We start from the raw sequence: 13728 nt of genomic DNA, 5'->3' as shown, positions 1-13728 counted from the left end.
GGTTTTAACTTTCCCCAGTGCCTTCTTATTTCATAGAATTTTAGAATAAAATGACCTTAGACATTAGATAGTCCAAATTCTTGAATTTACAGATAAAAATCAGGCCTAGAAAGGTCTTGCATTGCTTAAATCAAAGTTTAAGCCAGGTCTACTGACTTCCAGAGTGCAAAATTCGTTCCAAGTGCTTTACAAAAAATAAATATTTTATATTTTTTTAAAAAAAATTTCAAGTTAGACTAATTTAAAAAAAAAAGACATCCTAGACTTCTCATAGAATGACTGTTTTTGTGATTTATTTTTTTTTACCAGTGCTGAAAAATTTTTTTACTTTTTTCTTGAATTTCATCCTGCTTAGGTAAAATCATTTAGAGAATCAAATGTAATTTTATATCATTAGGCTTATTTCATACATTGGTACTAATAAGGCATTTCAGATAAATCCTTAAATTGAAAATTTGTATTGAAGGTATCTGAAATGCCAATCTCTAAGAAGCTTCTTGGGTTGATGAAGTGCTAGACAGCACATATAATAAAATGAGAAAAAGTTCTAAGACGGGCTTAATTAATTTTGTAGCTAACCTGAAAATTATTTTAGTTACATTATTTAAAAAGACTTTAGTTATAAAATTATGCAACACTCCCTCTTGTGGAAGTAATAAACTACTACATTTCACTAAGAAAACATACTATCTATGATGTATAAATAACTTAAAAAGGGAAAAAGAGTTATTCGGATCATTTATCTGTGACTGTTTTGATTTCTTTTACTGTTAACCAAAACTCTGTTGACGTCAAAACACATCCACATCTACAGATGTAACAAATACATTTCAGAAAACAAACATTGCATCTTCATACTTATATTAGAATATTTTTGTGGGAAATTAAGCCACAAACACGTTTTACATGTATATTTATAAGCAAGTAGCAGTAAGACCATTTGAGGGAAAAAATCCCTGACAGTGTTCTGTATTGGCCTTTGACCTGAGAAAAAATAACTCAAGCCATGCATGCCCAACTTTTAACTCCTACCACCTATAAATTTTGAGGATTATAATAAAAGTGGGAAAGCAAATGGTCTAAAAAAATTCTAAGGATGTTAACATGATTTAAAAAATTTTTAGAATGTGTACTTAAAACATAATGAAAACCAACTGCTTTATTTTGATAATTCAGGGTGCTAAGTTTTAAATGTATCGTATGAAAATAAATCTGGATATTTTAATATAACTTCATACTGAAGGATCATTGAAGAAATTTTGGTGGTGTGGGGGGAAACTAAACTCCTAAAAACAAATTACATCAGAATTAAAGAAGCATAAAAGAAACCTTCCTCTTAATTTTGCTAAATCTGAGATTTCCATGCTTCTATTTTTATCACATATATTTCTTTGAAAAGCTTTTTTTAACATAGGTTAAAATACAGAATTTGAAGCTTTATAGAATTGTTTTTACATATGACAATTTGGACATCACAGGCTCTAAGTTCAGATATCTAAGATCTTTGAAGTTTATAGTGTGAATAGCAACACTGAAAAGTATGGTTTCACATTCTTTTAAATCATATTTCAAAAGCTATGAATTTTTATTTTCTTTTTCCATTCAAGATTTATAATTATATTAAGTAGAAATGTCATAATATCAAAGACACTTCAATTAGGAAAATCAAAAAAGTATGTTTGTTTGTTTTAATTTTTACTACCTACCACATGTAACTATTTTAGTATGTTACCCTGACTGAAAGACCCTGGTCATTGTCCTAGATAGGATATAAAACTGTAAATGGGCATCTTGAGAGAATCTGAATATATAATCCTGGATCACAATGTGGCTTCAGGCTCAATAAGGTGGAAAAGAGAACATGAACTTGGTAAAACATCATAATTACAAAGATTATGGTGAACAATACCAAAATCTTTATACTGTATATTGGCCTTATATATATTCATGATAATAATCCAATAGAGTCCAGCTGTCCTCTGGAAGCTTGCACACAAGTAGAGACTATTTCTCAGAGCTAGACTGGTTGTGGTCAAAAAAGCAATAGGTTGGGAATTAAAAGCCTTGGATTCTCAACCTGTTCTTGCTATATATATCTATGTGACCAGGGCAGGTTATTCCATCTCTTGGCCTTAGTTCCCTAAACTGAATAACCCCTCGAACTATTAAATTCCATGACTCTAATTATTTAATATACTTCTAGTAAGTATGGAGAAGGCCAAGATCACATACGTCAGTTTGCCCTAGGAAATTTCATTAAGCAATTCAAGGTACTTTTTGGACATAGAAAGATGTTTGTCAAGTTCTGTATTCAAAGAAGCAAGAAACAAAATATATCTTTAAAGATATATATATATATATATATATATATATATATATACACACACACACACACATATATGGCATCTTACAGCTATTTCTTAGACTTGCTGAAGTAATCATATTTGGTTTGCATCTCAAATAAGCCCCTCTGGTAAACACTGAGGAATAAAATCAGATCACTCATGTGTTAAGAGCTAGATAACTAGTACCGAAGGAAGAGTTACCAAGAGTTTCATGCTACTTGGTAACATACAACTTACGTCACAGCTTACGTTAAGACAGGAGAATACTTAAACATTTTTATGTACTTAAATAGACATGAGGTGAAGAAACAAGCAATGTGGCAGAAGAAATCTGGTAAGAGTACACACCATAGAATGCAGCACAAAGGAACTGTGAACTGAAGAAGCAGAGCCACATGGAACAACAGATAACAACACTGGGGAAACATAAATCAAGTGAGAGTACTTTTAAAATACTTGGCAACAAACCCATGAACCACCAACCAAAGCTTGAAGTGTAGAAACAAGGAGGACAACAGTAATAACGGAAATGTCATCTATTCTTTTGGAATCAGGACTGTATGTTATCTATCTTCAGCTTACATCCATGATGATCATCATCACCTCACCCATAGACCAGGAGAGAGATGGAATGTGAATGGAGTGGAGGAAAGCAGCAGTGAAGAGGAGAGAGGAGGAACAAAAAATGAAAAAAATAACACTTGCCAAGTACCACTAGTTTTGGGTCTTGTAGGCTGTACTGTGACAGAAGTAAAAATTAAAAAAAAAAAAAGATTGCACACCAACTTTCCCCTTTACTCTTCACTCAAGACTTAGGGCTCACTAAGATGACTGATGAAAATGAATCTTCAAGTCTTTTAACAGCTGGTTTCCCCTCAACTGTCCTTTTCAGCCACACCCACATATGAAGCTGATTATGAAGTAATGAGACCATGTTTACAGGACACACACCAATATCTGTCTGAGTACTCTTTGGTCACATATGTATTCTCACTGGCTATGGCTTTGAATATGAAGTATATAAACAGACAAATATGCCAGAAGCAGTTAATTCTGGTGGGGAGAAAGTAGTTTTTGTAATTATTACAATCAATGACAGCTAATTACTATAGTTAAATGATATAACGGCACCTTATGAGATAATGCTCATAACCAGTTAAATTTCTATAGCCCAGTTTCGCCCACGTGCTTAGTGACTGTCTCTCAAATCCATCTTCTTTCACTGCAATAAATTAAGGATCAGTTTTCACCTGCCCCGACCATAAACAGATTTAACTTAAAAAAATACAAGACGTTTCAAAATAAATGGGAAAAAAGGCTAAAACTGATTATTTCATTTAGCTCTGAAAGGAGTAATAAAGGGTATACTGCTTTTCTTCAGACTCTTAGAATTATGTGAAGATGTTTAAAAGTTAAACATGTTTTTAGAAACACAATATTAATTTTTATTAATTTCTATTATATAAACTAGATAATAATTCCTAATCTAACTCTGACACACAAATCCAGATACTTCACCAACTAGACAATTAAAATTCCCAAATCGGTTCAATATACTTCTAATTTTGAAATTACTATTTTGCACCAGGACATTAATTGGAAGTGTGTATAACTTCTGAATTTTCCATTTACTAAGCTAAATAAAGTAATTTTTATAGGAACAAAACCCTCTACAGCATGACCTTTCTGCTGAAAATTTTGGGAATCAACACTAATATTTAATTTTTAAAAAAAGGAGTCCCAAAACATAAAATAAATATGCTAATATTATAAAAAGTCTGGATCCAATTTACCTGAAGGAGAGCCATGTGTTGAGGTCATACTTTTGACCTTGGAGTCAGAGAGTCGAGAGATACTGTTAGCTCTAATTCTAGGAGAAAATTTATCTGAAGGTACTAATCTGGCTCCACTTCTAATGATGGCTTCTGCGGTCCGTGAAGAGGCACTGCTTCTAGAGATTGTTGCTTCAGAGTCACTGCGAGCTGATAATGAGCCAAGCCTTGTTCTACGAGGCTGAGCTAACAAATCAATCCTAGAAATGTTACGCCTTCCTGTGGGAGGTTTCGATGTCGAACTTGTTGTGGACACTTCAGAAGCCACAGATGCTTTGTCAGCATCGGCGAGTTCACTGTCTGAAGCTTCACCAAGTCGGGCTCTGCGCAAGAGGGAAGTCCTGGTGGGTCGTGGCCTTGGGAGAGTGGTTGATTTACTGGATGCACCAGGTGCTCCAGGAGAAGTCTTGGACTTAGTTACTTTACTTCCTTCCAGTTTGGAATGTGCATGCTCATCCGTTGAGGTAAGTGGAGTCCTTCCGTGAGATTTACAAGAGTAAGTTTCCTGATCAGACGACATAACATCAGAGATGGCTGAATGAGGTACACTAGAGGTTTGGTCATCATCTGTTAAATCTACTGAAGGCTGCCTTATTCTTCCACTGGACTGCACAAATTTACGACCCTCTGCCCTAGAACCTACGTCTGTGGAACGACTTTTTGTTTTCTTTTCAATTTTCTCCCTAGCACCTGAAGATGATGACTTTGTAACATCTTTGGAAGGAGAACCTGTGGAACACCTGTCTTTATAGAGACTAGTGAAACTCTTTCGCTTTTGGGTTGACTTTCTTTCAGTCTCTCCAGTAACCAGACTGATGGTACTAGCTGTGTCCACATCAGATTCAGGTGAAATGGAGTTGTCTCTGTTATAACTGGGAGTATCTGGGCCTTCATCAGTTTTATTATCTTCACGCAGTTTAGCTTCTAGAAAAGCCATTACTGCTTCTGTGTCTTTTAGAATAAGGGTTGTGTCCAAACTAGAATCAGTATCCATAGAATCACTTCTTTCTCGTATTCTGCTGGCAGTTGTTAACGCTAAAGAAGAGGATGTAGATGAAGCCTGTTTATTTATATGGGGAATAAGTTCTATGGGTATGTTGGGGCTAGGTTTCTCTATAGTGAAGCTTCCTTGCCGCACTAATGACTTGGAGGATTCCTTCTTGTCTCCTCCCTTTGAAGTCTGACTTTTCACAATTTCCTCAGCTTTTCTTCGTTTACCCTCGTTTTGTATCACTCTTTCTCCTTTGCTTGTAGAAAGTCCTGGAATTTTTTCTTGAGGTTGTGACTCCTGTTTAAAAGGTTCCTCCCTACATCTATCTATCTGACCCGAAATATTTTTTGAAGAAGATAATTTAGTAGGTGTCCACTGTGCCTGTTCCTTTTGTTCTTGTTGCTGGATTTTAGCTAATGTTTGCTTTACAAAAGAAGCTTCCTTATCAGTTTCACTTTTCTCCTTTCCAGAATAAGAGCTGCCTAAGTGAAGCAGGGTTTTATTATCTCCACCACTTTTAAGAGTCTCACCATTTACTGCCCTGTTCATTTTACTCAGGGCTCTCTCAGCATCCTGTTTATCTTTCTGGTATACCTGTGTAGGTGCTTCTTTCTCCTGAAGTTCCGTGTCTTGCTTTTCTCCTATCTCTGACCTCTGTGCTATAACCTTTGTTCTGGAGCTCTCAAGAGACTTCTCTTCATTTGGAAGCTGGGGAAGGGTTCGTCTCTTTCTCTCTCCCTGAATAGCCAAGGAAGTTGCTGAGCCAGTACTTCTCACTGAAAGGCCAGATTCACTGATATCTGTATCTATAAAATAAAACAACAAATAAGGAACTTACTGGGGCAAACGAGTACCATATTACCTTAGATTCTGAAGTTAAGAAATGGCTTAAGTATAAAGTAAAACTCTGAATAAATAAGCCAACATTGTGACAGTGTAGTTTAAAAAGAAAATACAATGCCAAAATGCACAAATAGGTAGATTACTAATAGGAGAGTCAAGAAAGCAAATTGTGTGAGATGAAAATCAGGGTCATCTGATCTTAAACCTACATCTGTTGCTCTCTTTTTTCGCTTAATGTGTTTTATGGCAGAGAAGTTTACTGTGTTCATTCTTGCTTTTGTGACTTGTCCCATCTGTGAAGTTTCACTCACAAAAAATGGACTCTATGTAGGGTACATAGAATTGCAAAAATAATGACTAATAAACACTGTTTATTTGTTATACTTTGAATTACACAGTAAAGAATAATAATACACCTGGTTTTTAATAAGCATTATTATCTACTGAAAGAATGACAAGTTTGGATTTCCTAAGTAAAACAGAAAATGTAGAATTTTAACAAGGTTTTCTAAAAAAAAAATTCAAAGCTCATTAAAAGATTTTTAAAAATTATAAGAACGGAAAAAAGGTGACAGGACTTGCCATAATTTTACAAACTGAGGTATTTTTAAATTATGATCTTCTGGTATATTAAAGCCTCAAACTGAGAAGCCAATCAGAAAATATATAACTTTGATGTTTCCATGTGAGAGACTTTGAGAATACTACTTAAGGAGGAGTTTCCTGACTGCTTATAAATGGAATGTATTTCTGAGAAAAGGGATCTTTTTAGGGAAATATAAATTAACATATAAAGCATTTAAATCTTTTGGGGATAAGTGGGAAAAAGATACTAGATATAGCTTCTGTGGGTCTTTTCTTCCCTTTATAATTCTAAAATTTTAGCATTTAAACTTCATAGCAATACTATGGTTATAATGCAGGAAAATACCTAATAACTTACTGATGTAACTTTAATTTAGCAATTAATCATGTTATTTGGTTATGTCTTATCTCCTTAGTGCTACTTGAAGCACTAAACTGTAATAGCTATTTTATCTTTTTTCTATATTTTTTCTTTTTATCTTTTTTATCTATTTTTCTAGGATTTCTCACACTGTCCTGGCTCCTAACACACACTCAATGAATATTTGACGAGAACATTTTAGATTATAAGTAGATTTATCAGCTTATCTAAGTAAGTTCATTTGGAACATGAAACAGGAATGAAATAATGAAGGCCAAGTACTATTCATTTTTATAACAAGTATAAAATTTTGCTTTCCACAGCTAATAATAATTTTATAATGATTCTTTTGTAAATTTGCCTAGCTTCTCTGTCTGTTTTGTTTCCCAAACAGTAATCAGTTTATGTGAACCAAGCTGCAAATTACTCTGTCTTTCCAAAGATTTTTGGTAATATTAAAAATTACTTCTAGCTTCTATGATAAATTATATAGCTTTTATAGTACACTGATGTGTACCTTGCTCAAACACTTGCTGACTAATGTTTACAAAATTCCTAAACAGATTTCTGGGTGTCACAAGTCAAAGACAAAATAAATTTCTATTTCCATTTCCAATAATACAACTAAGAATACAGGTAAAAAGCCACATACAAATTCTCCTTGAGTTTTATTTTTAATTAAGAATGTAATTAACTGAATCTAATAACAAAATCGTAAGAGGCATATAATTTTGTGTTTTTTTAAAGAAACTTTATATTTCAGTTCACAGAAATATAATAAAAAGGTAATAAAAATCATATTACATAGGTTTGCAAATGATGTATTAAGTAAATTAAATACATATTAAGTAAATTCTTTTTCATTGAACATATAGCATAAAGTGGCATTTAAATATTTGTTGTGTTAATGAATGGGATAGTTTGGAACTGTGTTAGTCTTATTTTTAAATTTTCATCTATATATATGTTGTATACATATAAAGTCACATATAAATTTGTGTGAGTGTGTATATATATGCTTCATCTACAAATTATCTCTTTATCTTCAGTTAGGGGTATATTTTAATGATATCTGCATTTTTATTGAAAATCAAATCTATATTTAGTATGAGCATGAGACTATGTGAATATGTTTATTTAGGTTTAATTTACGTCTCACTATATAGATTTAGCTTATAGTATTTTAAAAATTGATGTATGATTCACAAAAAAAAAGAAAGAAGGAAAGAAAATACCATTCTCTAAAGAAACAGGTACAGACAACTCCATTATCCTTTCTTCTTGATCATGCCTTGTATGATTGGCAGCCAAACTAGCCCATTGTGAAACCCAACGCTTGTTTCCAGATGAAGATGTGCCTTCCTAAAGGAGAGAAACAAGAAAATGCAATGACCTAGTCTGGTCAAATCTGATTCTCGTGTTCACAGAATTCCATTTAGTCATTAAATTCCATTTAACCTATCATACAAAGCAATATTTAAACCTCACATTGATATATTATCATGTACTAAATTTCCTCATATATAAATTGAAGATTTTCTAGGCACCTCTTTTAACTACAACATTATTACTGTGAATGTAGTATAATTTTCTGTACTTATTAAGTACTAACAATGGTACTAAAATAAACTCTTAGAGCTTAAAATTTACTGCTACTAAATAAACTCAGGCGTACTACAGTAGCTTTGTGGCTACCACAGTGAAGTTAGTTCTACTCCATTCTACAGAACAGAGAGTTTAAAGACCTATTTCTAAGTTGTTCTCCAGCCCTCTAAATGTTTCCAGGAGTCAGATTGGTTCCAGAGTCTCTAGGAGTATTAAATCTCCCAGGTCATGTCTTCAGGGATTTCAAAAACAAACCCAAAGCTTGAGGCTTCTTTCTACAACACTTTAGTACTTCCAGAAGAAGCTAGAAATGACTCAACCTTTAAGGATTTTTGTATAACCAGTCTGAACCTAGACCTGCCCCTGTCTACATCTGTCCTTAAGGCAAGTACTTAGTCAACTGTGAAATAGAATTTAATTCATGATATGCTTCCACAGACTTATGGATGTATATTGGTAATTCTTAAGACTAGGTCAATCTAGGCATTTAATATGGAAGATCTAGGAGTATAGAAAAAATGTTTCCTCACTGAAAGTTTAAGCCAATGCTTAGTGTTGAACCTGTAATGACAACTAAGGAATGGAAAGCTCTGACCAAATTTTATTCTGAATTATTCAAAACAATATTTTATTAAAAGTGTCAAATGACAGGCTAGAAACTGATAAATATTTCATACAGGCTATATACTATATGATTTCAAGAATAATAGATTAAAATAGTAAGTTGTACACATAGTGACATACATACAGTGAAGCCTAAGGGTACCAAAGTCTGCTGAATCTTTGAATTTCCTCCAAGGTTTCGTGGGAGCTGCTCACAGTTCTGAGACTGAAGGAAGTACCAGTACAAATCATGTTAGGAATACCCACAACAGGGTGGGTTTCAAAGACACACATTTATGTAGACTCATTCTGTGCAGACTGTTCTAATGGCTTGTTTAGGTGACTCCTTCAAAGGCAGGTACATACTCAGGCTATATATAAATTTACTTGGCATGGGCTGAAGGGATAGAGAGGAGAAGAGGAAGTCCTACAAGTTCACAATCACCAGCACCCTTTCTAGATTAATCAGAATACTAAAACATTGCTTCAAGTAAGTATCACTTGCTTTCAATAAGTAAATTACGCATCTCATAAAACAGAAATCAAAATAAAAATTCTCTAAGATGAAGGAGGAAAAAAGAATATTAAAATACAGTAATTGTTTTGACAGTTTTCAGGAAATAGCAGACCATAAAGGAAAAATTTTTACATTAATAAGCAAATATATATGTGTATTTAGTTGTCTATAAAGAATACTTACATTTCACACAAATACAATACCTCATTTATATTTTGTTTTATTTATATCTTAAGATTTTATTTTATTTATAGTCAACATTTATTTACTACTTGTATATTTTAAATTAACTCATTTCCTGAAAGGCAATATAAGAATAAGAGAATGAGTTAAGAAATCAAGTCTCCTTAAGGTTCAAATTCTGGCTCCACAAGGTACTAGTTTTAAGACACTGACCAAATTAATTTCTACATACTTCAGTTTCATTATTTGTAAAATGGTACGCAGAAAGCGTCCACTGAATGTTAGATCTTGTTAGTTGAATAAATTATAATTAATTAATAATTCTCAGTCATATACATTTTTTTTTTAACACTTCTTTCCGACATATCAGTGTAGAATGAAATTCTAATATTTCTGATAAGGGAATAAACATTTGTTGACTGCATAAATCTCAGACAATTACGATGCTGGGTACTTTCTATGCTTCACATCCTTCCCTGTAAATAGCTTTTATCAAAAATGCCATTTGTATAGATGAGAAAACTGAAGATGAGAGAGGGGAAATGACTGACTCAAAGGTATTCTGTTAAATGTGGCAGTTCTGGGATTCGCACTCAGGTCCTAGAAGCTCTACTATACTATACTGACTCCAAAACTATCTTAACCAAGCCACCCTTAATTAATTTCACATTATTCTAGTTACATCCTGGGCTGCACTACAAGGGCACTTAATTAGGTTTATAAGTTGTATCTATCAGGCACTACCATACACATGCTTCCTGGCATGACAGATCTTTCCATTCCAAATACGTGACCTCCTAGAAAGTATATGCAGTGTATATTTTTTTGTCTTATCTCATAATGTCAATTTGATTAGTGAGCATATAGTTCATTAATTGCTTACTGAAATTTAACATTTTCACTCACTGACAAAAGCATATTAATTTAAAGTATTTTACAAGAGGATATATCAATTGTTTATAATAATATACAGTTGACCCTTGAACAAAGGTGGGGGGGTGAGGGGAATAAAGGTTCCAACCCTCTATGTAGTCAAAAATCCATGTATAACTTTGCAGTTGGCCCTCTGTGTCCATGGTCCCCAATCCTTGGATTCAACCAACCATGGATCATGTACTACCACAGTATGTACCTAGTTAAAAGAAAATCTGTGTGTGAGTGGAGCTGCGTAGTTCAAACCCGTGTTGTTTAAGGGTCAGCTGTAATTACAAATGATAAAAATTTATATTTTGTGCATGTAAAAAATATGAGAAAGATGTGTATACCTCTGAGCTGTGAAATCCAGGTGTACTCAGTGGCTTTCTTTCTTCCATTACTACTGCAGCAGAATTGAGAGCCCAATCTTTTACCAGATCTTTATGTTTTTCTTTGATAACAGGCCTATTATAATCTTGATTGTCATCTACTCCAAATACCTAGGAGGAGAAAATTATTTTATAAATGAAAAGTCTGAGTACCAGATTAATATGTGAGTATTATCAGTAACTACAGAGGCAAATAATATTTCAAGTTAATTTCATAGGTCACTTCAGTAATGAGGGAAACTTGTTTAATGATAGGGGTAACAGCTGGAGACGAAAACAGGGCAGTGACAGCTTATGTAAATGTAAATGTCCTTTTTAAACATTTAGCAAAATGTACTATTTGATAATAAATAAGAGATATTCAGGATATTACCTTTGCTTTGTTAAAAGATGTTAATAATGTTAAGCATTACAATAATGCCAAGAGTTAGGAAAGAGTACCACACCACTTCAGCTTGTTTTCAGCTTGTCTCTTTGCTCTGTTACTTTTGAGAAGCACGCTGGAAGCTTAAAGGTATGGCTGATTTTATCTGTTCCTTCCCTAACAGATGCTTAACATTTACATATATGAGTTAAATTTATACATATAGTTTTCTAAGGTCCTAAATGACAGATTTTAACATATGATCTTTGTATAGAATATACCATAATTCTCAAACTTTGTATAGAATATAATTTTTAAACTTAAAGGCCTTTGTTTGAAATGCAGATTCCTGAGTCTGTTCACACAGATCAGCATTTTCAATAAGAAGGCTGCCTATGGTCAACACTTCTGAAATATTCTAAACACAGACACCAACAATCAATCATGTGCCTTTAAGGGCAGTTACCTGAGTCTTACTCATTTATTGGCACATAATAGGCCCTGAATAGACTGGGAAAAGGTTATAACTAAATAAACTTTAACCTTCTGTTTTACTATTAAGCCTACTTTGTTCCCAATGCTTATTATTTACAGGTAATAGTTGTGGCTCTAATTATCACAATAAAGAATAATAATGTGTTTCAATTAGCACTTTGTAGAAAGGATCTTTAGAACATAACCAAAGAGCCTTCATTTTCTACCAAAAAGGAAAAAACCCTTAGGTTAAACTATTTTCCAGAAACCTTTTTAATGATATAGTATACCTAGCTGATAAATTCTGAAGTCCACATTTAGTAAAGCAGATACCAAATTTTCAAATTCACTAAACTTGGAAATGTTACCACTAGATGGCATTACTTAATATTTAATTCAAATATAACTGTATAGTTTTCAGGAATTACGATTTAATATTCTGTTGAACCACTCAATATTTTAAATTATCTTTGCTTTAAGAGCAAATTGTGTATTAACTTTAAATCAAATATAAATTTTAATAATACATGGAAGCACAGTGTACAGAAGGAAAAAACCAAACCTGCTTCATTTTGCTAAACAGCAGAATTAGTAAGTTTAACAAGAACAGCAATAAAACCTGCTAAGTATACCTTTCCATGTGCTCTGCCTTCAACCCCACTTATAAAGAAAGAAATTAGAACTACTAAGTTATGTGACTATCTTAAAATAAAATTTTAAAATTATTTCTAACTCAAGTCACTGAACTCCACATTTACTGAAGTTTATTTCCTTATCTGTATAATCACTAGAAAAAAAATTACAGTTCAAGTTTGGGAGTAAAAGACAAAAATAACCACATGTGATTACTTGCATGTTGCATCTCTCTGGCATGTTAAGTTACAAATTACCTTCAGTTAATTTCTGATTTGATGATATTTAATTCTAATAATGGACCTCCAAAACTTGATTTCTTCAAATATCTAAGCACCAGCAGTTTCAAATATATTAAATCTCTCCAAATCGCTTCTGACACTATTTTGAAATAATAACAAAAGACCCACACACAGAGAACTAATGTTTTTAGGGAGGGAAACTGAAGTTGTACAGGAAGAGTACTCAGATGACTTTCTACAGATTCCTCTTAAAACATTAGAGATAGCTGTGCATATGTATCTGTCAGAGAAGTAGCAATTTATTTTCCAAGCAAGTGATAGGGCCTGAAGTACTGCTGTATGAGCAAAGAAGCCTTCAAAGTTCATATCTGTATTTTTGGTAGTGTTTTGAAAAATTAGTAATCGTTACAACCAGCTCAGCTTGAAATCCAAACTGTCATTTTCATGTCTAGGTACAAAAAAATCCACAATTTTCATGTGAAAACAAAGACAGAAACAGCTATACTGTCTATGTACTTTGAAGCTATAATACTTTTCATATCTAAAAAAGTACATATAATCTGACATGCAATATAATGCTTAAACAGAACTTAAGAGCTCCTCAAAGCAGAGACCAAGTTTGCTAGATTTTCTCATCTTTTCATTCTAGATTTTGTCCCTAGGTGATTCCACCCATATACAAGGCTTCACTTAAATCACCAACTGTAGACAGCTGCTCACCTATCTGTACTTTCTCCTCCTAGGTGGCTCAAGGGTATTTCAAATACAGTATACTAACCCAGGCTCATGAATCTCTTCTCTTCCCCACTCTGACCAGGGCTCGATTAAACCCCCAAACCTGATAAG

General features: G+C 33.2%; 1 protein-coding gene and 1 long non-coding RNA gene across 26 annotated transcripts in view; one reads left to right on the top strand and one right to left on the bottom strand.

Annotated features, from left to right (window-relative positions):
- The window catches only part of CEP170 (centrosomal protein 170), a 144357-nt gene that overhangs the window by 26997 nt on the left and 103632 nt on the right, over positions 1 to 13728 (bottom strand). For 13 of the 25 annotated variants that reach the window (XM_082469981.1, XM_082469980.1, XM_082469971.1 and 10 more), the window contains 4 exons: positions 11131 to 11280; positions 9311 to 9391; positions 8193 to 8319; positions 4139 to 5974 (listed from right to left, as the gene is read on the bottom strand). In XM_082469981.1, coding sequence (XP_082326107.1) covers positions 4139 to 5974; positions 8193 to 8319; positions 9311 to 9391; positions 11131 to 11280 — 2194 coding nt within the window. The remainder of the gene's footprint in view (positions 1 to 4138; positions 5975 to 8192; positions 8320 to 9310; positions 9392 to 11130; positions 11281 to 13728) is intronic. The other 12 variants (XM_082469983.1, XM_082469964.1, XM_082469967.1 and 9 more) reach the window with 1 other exon arrangement.
- Positions 1 to 13728, top strand: part of LOC309665210 — a 402660-nt gene that overhangs the window by 336996 nt on the left and 51936 nt on the right. The window lies entirely within an intron of this gene.

This window comes from Balaenoptera physalus (genome assembly GCF_965194825.1).
Source record: "Balaenoptera physalus genome assembly, chromosome: 1".
Classification (NCBI taxonomy): domain Eukaryota; kingdom Metazoa; phylum Chordata; class Mammalia; order Artiodactyla; family Balaenopteridae; genus Balaenoptera; species Balaenoptera physalus.
The sequence above is the reverse complement of the archived record's forward strand: the minus strand, read 5'-3'. Positions and strand labels throughout refer to the sequence as shown.